Here is a 12,851-nt window from a genome sequence, read left to right as displayed (position 1 = left end):
TTTTGAGTAAAACTTTTTTAATTAGCAAACAATCTAATGAGGCCACCTTTAAGTAGCCTAATCATAAATGTAATTAATAAATATATATATTTTATATAATCACTTATATGATTTATTAAAAAATAAATATAATTTTCTAATTCGAATAAATCCTTGCTCTCAGAAATATGGCAACCAAAACTGTTTCCCAAAAATCTACGTAACCATAACTAGCCTACTTCCAATGCAGAATTTTTATCGATCGACTTACCTTTCTGACAACTGACAGTTTTGTTTAAAATAATAAATATAAAAGCGATGAAATACTCCACACAGATGTTTAGACGCATTTCCGTCTCTTAAGCTCTTTAGAAAACCTCTAAGAGCGTGTCCAAAGCAATAACACAATCCAGATTAATATCCCCAACGATATGTCGCGAAATGAAAGCTGGTAAAAAGAATATTTGATATGTCGTCAGCGCTTTGGAGGCGAACAGCGAGTGTTTCATGGGCTCCTGTCCAGACCACACACACCTCCTCCCGCTGGAGCAACTGTCCCATTCAGCAGTCTTCGCTTAATAGTTCACACATACTCTACATTCTTTAATCCTAACATTTTCAGTTAAATCTACCAATAAAAAGTGTACTGAAGTGTGTTGATATGACTATGATGGATGTGTAAACAACGTCCCTAACTGTGGTGACTGTGGCATTTCCTCCTCAACTACGAATAATTCTGGCGCGAATAAAACTCTTTTTAAGTGTAGCTACTTGTTTAAAGTAAAGAGTAGGCTACTTGTATAATGAAGAGTAGGCTATGCTTGAGATGAAATGAGACGAGATATTTTGATATTTATTTATTACGCTACGTATATTTATATAGGCTACATATTTATGTTCAACCAAGCTTTATAATAGTCTACAATGAAAAACATACAACATATGAAATTAGACGAAGCAAGACAAGTGAGTCTGTCATTTTCAGCACAAAATAAATATAGCTTAATAGAAAATTTTAGATGTAGTGCAAATGTCTGTGACTTTTGTTTATTGTTAGTAAAGCATTTTCAAAAGAGTTTTCTAAAAGTCCACAGGGCTAGAAGTCCCACAGATAACTAAATTAATTTTATTGTCCAGTGATTTGCAGAATTAATCTTCCTTCCGGTCTGGATAAAGAAGCAGATGGTAATATTGTCTAGTTCTACATTTTTTCAAGAAAGCATGGCTGTTTTTCTTTTCCATGTACCTTTCACCTATTATTAATGTGTATTGTAATGCAAGAGAATATCCATTCATGTACCTCCAGTAGCCTATTAAATATAAGTTAGTAAATTAATTGCAGCCCTCAAAGTTTAAGTCATGCCAATTATTATGGCAAGCTACCAAAATCCACAAGTTATGGCTCTGCTTATGTTTTATCAACAGCTTTCTAATCAAAACACTGACCTTACTGGCATTAACCAAGAACTATTCTTCATGGACTGTCCATTGCTGGGCTTGCTTATATCAACATAATGATCATCCAAAGTACTGCTCTGAGAAAGTTAAACACAGTCTGTTGGTGATGCCTGCGAGACTTTGTGAAGGAATCACATAACCAGAGGCCATCTGTTAAACTGTTTTTTTTTTTTTTTTTTTTTTTTTTTATCAAGGGTGTGCCACTCCTTCTCAAAGAAGATGTGGATAACATTCACGGGATAAACACTGAGCACTGGGATAACACAATATGTTTCTCTACGAGATGGTGTTTGACACTCGTATTGAAATAATTACATTCTTCCTCCGAACCGTATATTTTTACTGAATGATTCTCATTAGGCAGAACGAAACTTACAACATATTCCCAGTGTTTTTACTTTTGATATGGATAAAAGGGGTTAATGCAGTAAAACAGCTTGTGACACATAATGAGAAAAGCAGATGGTAAACAGTCATCAGTGACAAGACTTTTCCATGCTCTAAAGGTGTGATTAGTAATCAATATAACACAAAGTCTAAATGCTGCAAATGTATAAAAAGAACTAAAGTGTTGGAAACAGGAAAGTAAATGATTTAAAATGAATAGTTCACCCAAAAATTAGAATTAGTACTACTTACCTCAGTGTTGTTTTAAACCTGTATGCTTGCTATTACTTATTCTGAAAAAAAAAGGTCTCCATGTACGATATAATCAATTATAAAATGAATTTAAGAAAGGAAATTTAAAAGTCAGCACAAAACAGCAATATCAGTATTAGCTATCGTCTTCTGAGGCTTTTGTAAAATGAACATAAACCTCGGAGACTGCAGAGGAATCAATAGTCCATACAGAAATTTTTTCTAATTGTATATGACAGACAAAGAGGAGTGTGAATTGTAAACTTTTACAAGGATGCTCATGCTACTTGAAAAAAGCGCTTTAAGCTAAAATGCACTTTTTCATTGTTCAACGTTGTACCTCCAAGACCAGTCGGTTGATTATAAAGGGTTGTCCAACCTTACTATCCTTCCAGCTGGACATCTGACAATGTGCAATGGACAGTTAACAGCTTTTGCTCTTTTAAAACATGACCCCATAAATCCCAGCTGTGACCTTTGACCTACTGGTTCAGCCACTTTCAGTCTTGAGATTGGTTCTGTCTGCTATTTTCTTGTTTTCTGGAACTTTCATGTAAGGTTTATAGAGTATGTAGTCGAAATCATGGTCAAGGTCAAGTCAATACCCTCTCTAATGGTACAGCTTTGAAATCTTTTTATTATAACAAGCGCTTAATCTTTCAGAAACCTTTGTTATGTTAGTGAAATTTTATATGCTCATAATGTATTCACAATGTGTTAGCTTTATCTGTTTTCTTCATCTATTCCCATCCCCAACTTTGATCTTGAGATGCAAAAGCAGATATAAAAATGACAGCAAATTATTGCTTTTCAGTGACTGCTTACAGAACATTATAGGCTACAAAAGTATACTTTATCTAAATTAGTTATTGCTTTACTGTTCTATAAATTATGTGATATTAAGGTTTCGTAGGTGTTTAAGAGGATTAGACAAAGAAAATCTAGAGTTGGTGTCTTTAAATCAGTTGTTTGCTGACCTCTCCTGGATTTGATTTGAAAGTACAATTTGAACTTTTGCATCCCTTTATAAAACACAAAAGCAACTTGCTAAATACTTAACATTATTTAAACAGGAGTTATTTCAATCAGGAAGCCAAAATGAGCATGAAAGAAATAATATATGAATGTATCCTATTTGCTGCATTTGCTAAAAACATTAGAAAGAATGAATAGCCTATAATAACCTGCCATTCCCCCCAGTATTATGGTGATGAATGTTTGTAATTAATTAATTTATAACTGAATATATGTCTGAAGATTGGTATATTTCGTTGGTATTTGTGTTCCACAAAGTTTTTCATATTTAAACTGACTTTAATTCATAGTGTGATGGTTGCTAAGACGTCTCTTTGTTTCTTCAACAATGTCCCCACTGTTCTCTGTCCACAGGCAGTCTCTCTGAATGAGAACTTGAAACTCTTGCTGCCTGGCAACCTTGTTGTATCCACTGCTCCATGCTGAGCTGGCTTAAATTCTTTTTGTTTCTTTTCTTTTTTTTTTTTTTTTTTGATCAAGCACAGCCTTTGAACTCTTTACTGTCTACTTTGTCGTGGCTGAAAGACACCCACGCTGCTGTAAGAAAGGTAAGTGATTTTAGGAATTATTTCCTTTGAAATGCACTTTTGATAGAAATAGGTCTTGCTCTATTTATTTATTGTTAATTGCATTTCTACCACCTAAATCTAATCTTGTGCCTTTTGCATATGTAATATGCACTTATATTCTTCATTAAGATTCAATGGAATTTACGAGGTTGCTAATGGGATTATGTAACATTTTTATGCATTTACAGATTACTTAAAAAAATGGTGTAGTTACAATTTTAACTCAGAAATTGCTATTAAATAACTACAAAGAATATGCAAGTAACACACTAAATTAAATGGGAAATTTTGAAGTAGAATGACTGAAATGCTATTTTCTTGCACTCCAGTAATCTTTGGTTTATTTACAACTTGTTTTACAACTCAGATTATTGCTCTGAACATTAAGATGTGGCTGATTCACAATGAATCTTCCTGAGCCTTTGGAAACTCCCATGTCTGTTGACCTCAGAAGAAAGCTACTCTTTTCTGTGAGTCAGAACTTGATCTCAAGCAGGAGTTGTGGACTCATCCCACCACACCCAGTAGTTCCCATCGATCCATGGAACATAAAAGCCCCAGACTTCACCCCAAAACTGTACAGATCTTCGGGTTTGCCACATATCAAGAGCAAAAATATTCACCTGGTTAAATCAAACAATAGTGTAGAAGGAAAATATTTTATCTGGGAAAAGATTAATGATGTTACTCCTTCAATATTGCCTGGACTTGAGCAAAAGGGATGTAAAGCACAACCATTTATCAAATTTTACAAACCACCAGACTCACTAGAGTCGAAACTGCTGTTTGTGAGAGCGGGGATGTATCCAGTGGGGCCGTACAAAGATCCAAAACCTCATAACTTCAGACCTGTAAGTTTCTACTAAGATTATGGCTTACTTTATCTGCATTGCACTATATCAACACTAGATGACAGTCTTTATAAGACATTTAAACACTCCTTATTCAAATGCAGTGTGCTGAGGGAATGCCGGAAATGGTGTCTTCTTTAGAAAAGGATCCTGGCTGCTTGATCATAAAGTCTCAGTGCCTAAGAGCAGGTAAAATTACTTGCATTAAGACGTCATGTCTGAAAACAGAGAGAAACAACAATGGTTTTTCAGCACTGAATTGTGTTGCATGCGATTGCCGTTGTTTTGCCATTGTAATAAACCTTGTAATACTTATCTAACAGTTATAAAATCCTTTATATAGAGCAAATACCTTATGGCTTTGAAACCATGCAGTAGCCTTACAAGTATTACTGACAAAGCTTTGCATTTTATTTCAACGTCTTCACAGTCAATGACAGCCTTCCTGACCTGAACCCTTCTCACAGCAACACAGTGAGCCAAATAGACACTTTCAAACCAGCAGAGCTTAAATGGGACCCCAGACTCATACTACCAAAGATGCCATGGCCTCCAAAATCTGCATCTTATACAGTGAGCACAAAGAGAACACTCATATTTATCCTCTACCTTTGAACACAGAGTGTTTTAACCTTCTTGGAAACATTTTACTTCCTGTATTTTAGAGACATCGCCGCAGAAGAGGAGTATATAGTGCCTTAATGGACAGAGTTGAAGAAAAGCTGACCAACTCCTGGAAGAAATGAATCTGTTTTAAGACAAAAGAAAGAATTTTGTGTTGTGGTGTGCAGATAAAGCTAGTTTAAACATCAATTTTCTGCTTTATCTAATGACTCTGCTGCATGTTTTATGGAGAACCCCACATTATTATACACTTTTCTTGACTTTTCTTTTTTTTTCTTGTCTTCATTCTTATGTTTCTTTTAATTTGATAGATAGATTAGTTACAAATAGAGGAATATGTTTTTTATGTTGCATATACAAAATAAACGTTAGCACTGCATTGAAATAAGCTACTTTTCAAACAAAATGTTAGAATTATTAATTTCATTTTTAAATAAGAAATATATGTATAGAGAAAATTAAACTAAAAAGACGAAAATATTTCTTATTGTGTATCTCTTTGCATTCATTATTGGCGCATGACCCCCGTTGACCAATCATTTTGAAGGTAAACAAATGAGCTGCGGCGTGCGTGCGCGTGCAGACGCGCTGGGTTAGTGGTAGCAAGCTGAGCAGAGCGTCAATGAATTACATTTTCTAACGAAGCATGAAGTCTGAACGGTAAGTTAACTGAACGACTGTGGTAAGAGTTACGTTTTAAACATTTTAACTAACATTAATGAATATAGGCTCCTCTTTATATTTGGTAAAAACAAGTTTTGTCAGCGCGTCATGAATAATTCATGTGGGCTCAAAGCGCGACTGCGGATCATGCGCTTTAAACAGCCACAGATTTTCTCTAGAGCTGCTGTCACATCGATTAAATTTACATTTTCATCATATACAGATATAATTACTGATTAGGTTGGAGAAATAGAATATCTACATGGACTTTGGGTTCCTTCAGAAAGGTTTCGATTCGACAGGTGGACGACAGTGACTTCCAGAGAAATGCCCTCCCGGCGTCAGCAGAACTGTATTCATTTGTTCCTAGGAAATATTGCATCATTGAGATATGCTTCTTTTCTGAGCGGTTTGTTCCTGTGTGTTTACAGACTCGCATTCAGATTAATAATATATTTTTTTAATTTTCTATGCTTTTTCTCGAAATTTGTAGTTGAGGTGAATGCCAAACTAGGAAACAAACACATTTCGTTTATGCCAAACTAGGAAATGTGAGCGATATTGGATTCGTGATGTATACTTATATTCTGAGACTTGAGTTTTTAGTGTTTCTGTATCCTCCTAAATGTACTGTAAATTATTAACTGTAATGTACACATTTAGGCACTGCTTTTAAATTCCTTTCAGATAGAGTGGGACATAATAAAAAATAAAAAAATAAAAATGTGTCATTTAACTTTTACAAAGGTCTTTATTTTGTAATGGAAAATTGTAAAGTTGGATTTTTTTTTACTTGTGGAAAGCCATGTCATGTGAGCTTAAGGTGGTCAGGCTGGTTTTTGGAACATTGTAGCTGGTTATTTGGGGGTGTAGACTAGTGGTTCTCCAGCTCTAACTAGTTTGATCAAGATCTGTCTTGTTAATCTTGTTAGTCTCAGCCCCACCAGCCAGTAGTCTATTCTTTATGTAGCAGATCAATGATAAGTCGAACTTAAAAGCTGTAACTATTGTAAGATATGGTCTGTGCCATGATAGTTCATATTAACAATCATAATCTATCACAGAAGTAACAAAAAAACTTTACCCACTTTACCACAATTTTAATAATAAAGGTGCTTCACGATGCCATAGAAGAACCTTTTACGTCTAAATGGTTCTATAAAGAACCTTTAACATCTGAAGAACTTTTCTGTTTCACAAAAGGTTATTTGTGGTGAAAGAAGGTTCTTTAGATTATAAAAAGGTAATAAAGACATGGTTCTTAAAAAAACAACAACCTTTGTCTGAATGGTTCTTTGTGGAACCAAAAATGGTTCTTCTATGGCATCGCTGTGAAAAACCTTTTAAGCACCTTTATTTTTAAGAGCGTAGAAAGTATCGTTTTGTTTAGCATGTAAAATGGTAAGTTTTTAAAACACCCTCACAAAAGATTAATTGTGATTTTTGCAGCCAGGCAAATTGTATTATATCTATCAAAAAACATTTAAAAACAACATATGTCTGTGTGTGAACTTTTAGGCAAGCTCTGGATGTGCATCTGGGGTTTTGGACCTATGGAACATCATCTTAAACTCATATTGTTCTCATACTCCTAAGGGGAAATGGGGAACGGATTATCAGAGCAACCCAACTTTCTCTCCAGTCTTCCGTTCTGTAATTCTCTTCACATCGCTATTCTGGGTCTGGACTTTGCAGGCAAAACGACGGTCCTGTACCGTCTGCAGTTCAATGAGTTTGTCAACACTGTCCCCACCAAAGGCTTCAATGCAGAGAAAGTCAAAGTATCTGTCGGGGACTCACAAACCGTGACGTTTCACTTTTGGGATGTTGGCGGCCAGGAGAAACTGAGGCCTCTTTGGAAGTCCTACACACGCGGCACTGATGGCATCGTGTTCGTTGTGGACTCTCTGGACACGGAGAGAATGGAAGAGGCTAAGACGGAGCTTCACAAAATCATCTGCTCCTCTGAAAATCAAGGAGTGCCTGTGTTGATTATTGCTAACAAGCAGGACTTGAGACAGGCTCTGTCACTGTCACAGATAGAGACCATGCTTTCTCTCAATGAACTGGGACCCTCTACACCGTGGCACCTGCAGCCCACCTGTGCCATCATTGGTGACGGTCTCAAAGAGGGACTCAAAAGACTTCATGACATGATTCTAAAACGAAGAAAGATGCTCAAACAGCAAAAAACGACAAGATAGACTGTATTTTTATTCTATAAAAGGAAGGGGAAAAGAACAATGAAAGTTGATAGTTGCAAACCTACAATTTTATGTGCCCAGAGTTGGTTAGAACCAACAAGCACTTTAGTAGTTTACTTTCTCATTGTTTACTTCTCTGGCTGTTTACTATCTGTTATAGACTTAGAAATATCTAAACGTAATATAAAGATTTTTTTCATCACACTGAAAGGTGATTCTTGCTGGAAGTTTTATTTAGATTGGTTATTTGCAATAAAATGGCTTGTTTATTCTAAATTGTCACTTCAAGTATTACAGTACTTTAACACATATGTCTAACATGCCAAATATTATGTCATTTCCATTTATATATCATCATGTTAAAGGAATAGCTCACCCAACAATGAAAAATCTGTGAATGAAAACCTATTTACATTATTTTATGTTACAGTATTTTATGTTGTTCCCTGAACAATGACTTAGTCTTTTTTACACAAAGCTATTGTACATAGGGATGCACCATATCAGTTATCAGTCAAGATTTTTACTTACTGATATTTGATATTTAATTGTGCATGCTCTTTAGTTTTACATTTAGACTATAGCTGCAGTCATTTAATGCTCACTTCAAGTTAAACAAAAACACAAAAAATTGAATAACAGTTAAATGTATAGGAATCTCAATTTTTCATGCCGTACATTATAATGTTGTGATGCCTACATTGATTTTGGTTTTATTTAGACCTTAGACCCCTCTGTCTGTTGTTATCAGATTAGAAATGACCCTTCACCTATGATCTATGTATCCACCTTCGCAGGATTCAGAAACACTGAAAGAGCTCAACTGGAGGGGATTTGTAGGATTTATCTGCTGTGTATCACATGCTCCTCTAAATTCCAGTCCTGCCTCACAAATCCAGAGTGACTGGGACTCTTGCCTCCCTGTTCCATTGATGCCAGTAATGCTGAGCTGGGATGGTGACAGACTGGAAAAAAGTCTGCTGTGCAGTTTCCTTTCCCACACTTTCGCTAGACCGATACTGAGCTACAGGACAGTATCACACCTGCAGGATTTGGAAACCTATTGGTTCCCCAGTAAAGTAAACACTTCTGTACACTTCAATCACACTTAATGTATACATTTCATTTATTTAATAATATACTGACTCATAAAGCATCTGCACATAAATGTTTGCAGACATTTTCTCAAACTAACTAAGTCTGACAGCTAGCCAGAAGGTTTCTAAATACTTATTCTAAATAGTATATCTATATATAGAAATCTTTAAACTAAACAGAGTGTATTTGTTTATTTGGTATCAAATGGAATGATATTCATATAAATTGTTATGAAAGCCCATTTTAGATGAAAAAAAAGGTAATCGTCTTTTTATCTCACAATAGTGATTGCAAATTTTATATGTACCGGTAATTCACAATTCAGACTTTTTCTTCTAAGAATTGCAAGTGTAATCTTGCAGTTCTGCATTTATATGTTGCAATTTTGACGTAATGTCTTGTGATTCTAAGATTATATGGAACTATTCAGATTTTTCTTTCTCAGAATGTCGAGAAAAGCATCAGAATTGGGAGATAAAAAATTTATAATTCTGAGAGAATTTATAATGACCTTTTTTATTGAATTTTTATCCCGTGGGAGAAACAAGCTTCCATACTAGCTACATGCAGACTTATGCTAGATCTATTTTTTTGCAACCTTTTGTTTAGAGAGAAAAAAAGGAGTAGATTATGTGAATGCCTTCTTTTCTTTTCTCTGAACCACTGAGTGTAAAATAATACAATTTAACATAAAAAGAGGAAGTCTTTTTTGATTTTATATATGGCAGTTTTCTAGAAATTCACAATGCTTTTTGTTGCTTTTAACCAATTGTTGATAGTTTTGCTAGTTAAAAACAGTTTTAGACATTGTTTCAAGGGAAAGTGCAAGCTTGTTGTGTTCGGTTCAGTTCAGAAACCCTGCAGTGTATGAGATTGTGTAGGAAACAGAGAGGTGTAGTGACCTGGCTCTCCATGAAGGCTCCTCTCACTCCCCTCTTCTGTATCTGATGACAGTATGTTGGCGGACTGCTTTTGTTGTTGAGCTCTGCACTCATTCCAGCTTGGAGGATGGGGTCAGGGTAGATGTGTTATATGGGGGTCTAGTAGCTGTTTTTCCTCCATCCTTTTGTATGAAAAATGATTTCTCAGTGGGTTCAAAGCGGGTTCTGACAAACATTAGATTAAGGAGATTTTATGGGCTAAATAAGTAATGTTTTGGTATTTTAGAACTAAGTAAACCTTGTGTTCTGTAACCACAGAAGTCTGGTTTATATCAGTGAGCTGCCACAGGTAATGTGATCAGTGCAAGGATCTTAAGCATGCTTAGCGTGGTAAATACTGATTGTGTTTAATTCCTATGGCTTTAGTTGTTAGAAGGACTGTATTCAGCATTCATCCTGGTGCTTGTTGGTCCAGCCATGTCTGATCCAGCCTCAGCCATAAATTACTGCATTGAGAAACTAGCTGGTGCTTGTCTCACAGAATCTTTGGTGACCAAGTTCCCACGGTCAAGGTCATGGAAAAGTTTTTTAAATTGTGATTTCCAGCCCTGTGAAAGTAATGAAATTGATAAATTAGAAAAAAATTATAAATATACATTTTCCCCGATTAATGCTTGAAAATATTTATTTGGTGAGACACAATACAAAATTTTAGGCTCAGTAAGATTGGCTGCAAAATGGAACAGCAAACTATTATTACAATTTAAAATGACTGTTTACTGTTTTAATATATAGTTAGAATGCAATTTATTCTTTTGATGGCAAAGCTGCATTGTTAGTTTCACATGATTCTTCAGAAATCATCCTAATATACTGATTTGCTGAAACATTTCTTGTTAATGTAGTAAATAGTTGTGCTGTTTTTTTTTCTTTTTTTGATGAATAGAACATTTAAAAGAACGGCATTTCTTTGAAAAAGCAATGCTGATATTTGTCATGATTTGTTATGAAGATATCAATAAAAATAAATACCTACTAAATATCCTATATATAGTATAAAATATATAAATATCCTACTGACCAAGTTTTTGAACAGTAGTGTATCTGTTTTTTCTTTGGGTTTTGAATAGCTTAATGCTTATACTGTATTCATGAATAAATGCTGCAAAGAAGAGGCAAGGTTTTCAGTAAATAACTAATCATATGGCTTAAGAATACTATTTATAGCACACAGTTTTTATTTATTTATTTATTTTTGTGAGCTTGACAGCCTCAGTCTAAATTAAAATATCCATACTCTGAAATGTCTCATTCAGCAAGTGTAGTGCTTCCAATATTTCCTTATTTGAAGTTAAGGAAGTTTTTTTTTCTGTGAAATGGTTGTTTATATAGTACACACCTCTGCTTTGTCCATGTTTTCTAGATAATAATTGATGCTTCTTGAATTAATCTGTCATGCCACATGATGCTGAAAAGCATTTAAATGATGAATTAAAGTTGGAGTATGAGGAAATGTGTATGTGCACATTAAGGAAAGAATAGCTGAGAAAACAGAGCCTCCCGTGCGTTTATGAACCAACTCGGTCTAGTCAGACTAGTTTTATTCTTTAGAGGAATGTGCTTTTTTGTGGTGTGTACATTCCCCCCTCTTTTTCCTCCTCTCTAGGTAGAATGTTTGCTAAGATTTGTTTAGCTGATAAGTGATACAGTCTTTAAAAATACTGTATATTTAAAGGGGATAGTTCACCCATAAATTGAATTATGTCATTAATAACTCACCCTCATGTTGTTCCAAACCCGTGAGACCTCGGTTTATCTTCGGAATTTTAGATTTAGTCCGAGAGCTCTCAGTCCCTCCATTGAAACTGTGTGTATGGTCTACTGTCCATGTCCAGACAGGTAAGAAAAACATCTTTAAAGTACTCCATGTGACATCAGAGGGTCAGTTAGAATTTTTAGAAGCATCGAAAATACATTTTTGTCCAAAAATAGCAAAAACTATGACTTTATTCAGCATTGTCTTCTCTTCCGTGTCTGTTGTGAGAGAGTTCAAAACAAAGCAGTTTGTGATATCTGGTTCGCGAACGAATCATTCGATGTAACCGAATCTTTTTGAACCAGTTCACCAAATCGAACTGAATCATTTTAAACTGTTCACGTCTCCATTACGCATTAATCTACAAATGACTTAAGCTGTTAGCTTTTTTAATGTGGCTAACACTCCCTCTGAGTTCAATGAAACCAATGTCCCGGAGTAATTTTCAACCGGTTTATTTAATCGAACCGTCCGAAAGAACTACTGGTGATCCGAAAACCGATGCAACCGGTTCTTCACTCGAGAACGACTCAGTCTCTTGTTCGTTATCTGGTTCAGAGTTATTTATGACATAATTTAGATTGTCGGGTGAACTATCCCTTTAAGTTTTTAAGTTAAAAGAAGTCAAAGGTTTAGTTGAAAAAAAAAAAGCATGTTATCAAAGGAATGACATGAGAACTTTTGTCATGGAAGTCAAATGTGCATATAGCCGTACTTCCACAATATGGCAATGGTTTTTAAAGTACAAAAAAAATCTATTGGTTAATAAGACTACTCAGGAGACAGGTCTCAACAAATCTCAGCAGTAGCAAGTATTTTACAATATATTGCAATAGAAATTTACTTTAAGAATGAGTCAGCATGCATGCAGAAACATGCTGACACCTACACAGTCAGCTTTTCATATAACAAAATCATTTCACAAAACATAGTGCCAAACTAGTCCACAGGTATGTGTTTCAAAGTGTTTTGGATACCTGTGAAATCACTTCATCTGAGATAATTTGAAGGGAATGTCATGATGAGATTGTACC

The 12,851-nt window shown here is 35.0% G+C and overlaps 2 protein-coding genes across 2 annotated transcripts; both read left to right on the top strand.

The window, feature by feature from the left end:
* Positions 1-3,579: 3,579 nt before the first annotated feature.
* Positions 3,580-5,526, top strand: LOC113115520 (uncharacterized). The gene is made up of 5 exons (XM_026283110.1): positions 3,580-3,659; positions 4,048-4,531; positions 4,636-4,720; positions 4,962-5,104; positions 5,197-5,526. Exons 2-5 carry the CDS (start codon positions 4,085-4,087, stop codon positions 5,275-5,277), a joined length of 756 nt encoding a protein of 251 aa, XP_026138895.1. The 5' UTR covers positions 3,580-3,659; positions 4,048-4,084; the 3' UTR covers positions 5,278-5,526.
* A 163-nt stretch (positions 5,527-5,689) lies between these two features.
* On the top strand, positions 5,690-8,298 carry LOC113114905 (ADP-ribosylation factor-like protein 4A). Its single transcript, XM_026282000.1, has 2 exons — positions 5,690-5,815; positions 7,337-8,298. Exon 2 carries the CDS (start codon positions 7,420-7,422, stop codon positions 8,020-8,022), a length of 603 nt encoding a protein of 200 aa, XP_026137785.1. The 5' UTR covers positions 5,690-5,815; positions 7,337-7,419; the 3' UTR covers positions 8,023-8,298.
* Positions 8,299-12,851: the final 4,553 nt, after the last annotated feature.

This window comes from Carassius auratus, chromosome 15, assembly GCF_003368295.1.
Source record: "Carassius auratus strain Wakin chromosome 15, ASM336829v1, whole genome shotgun sequence".
Classification (NCBI taxonomy): Eukaryota; Metazoa; Chordata; class Actinopteri; order Cypriniformes; family Cyprinidae; genus Carassius; species Carassius auratus.
The sequence above is the reverse complement of the archived record's forward strand: the minus strand, read 5'-3'. Positions and strand labels throughout refer to the sequence as shown.

Bases quoted from the DNA above. Each gene is read 5' to 3' on its own strand.
- LOC113115520 (XM_026283110.1), top strand. From the start codon at position 4,085: ATGAATCTTCCTGAGCCTTTGGAAACTCCCATGTCTGTTGACCTCAGA. The intron at 4,721-4,961 runs GTAAAATTACTT...ACGTCTTCACAG, and splicing joins GTCTCAGTGCCTAAGAGCAG to TCAATGACAGCCTTCCTGAC. The intron at 5,105-5,196 runs GTGAGCACAAAG...CCTGTATTTTAG, and splicing joins CAAAATCTGCATCTTATACA to AGACATCGCCGCAGAAGAGG.
- LOC113114905 (XM_026282000.1), top strand. From the start codon at position 7,420: ATGGGGAACGGATTATCAGAGCAACCCAACTTTCTCTCCAGTCTTCCG.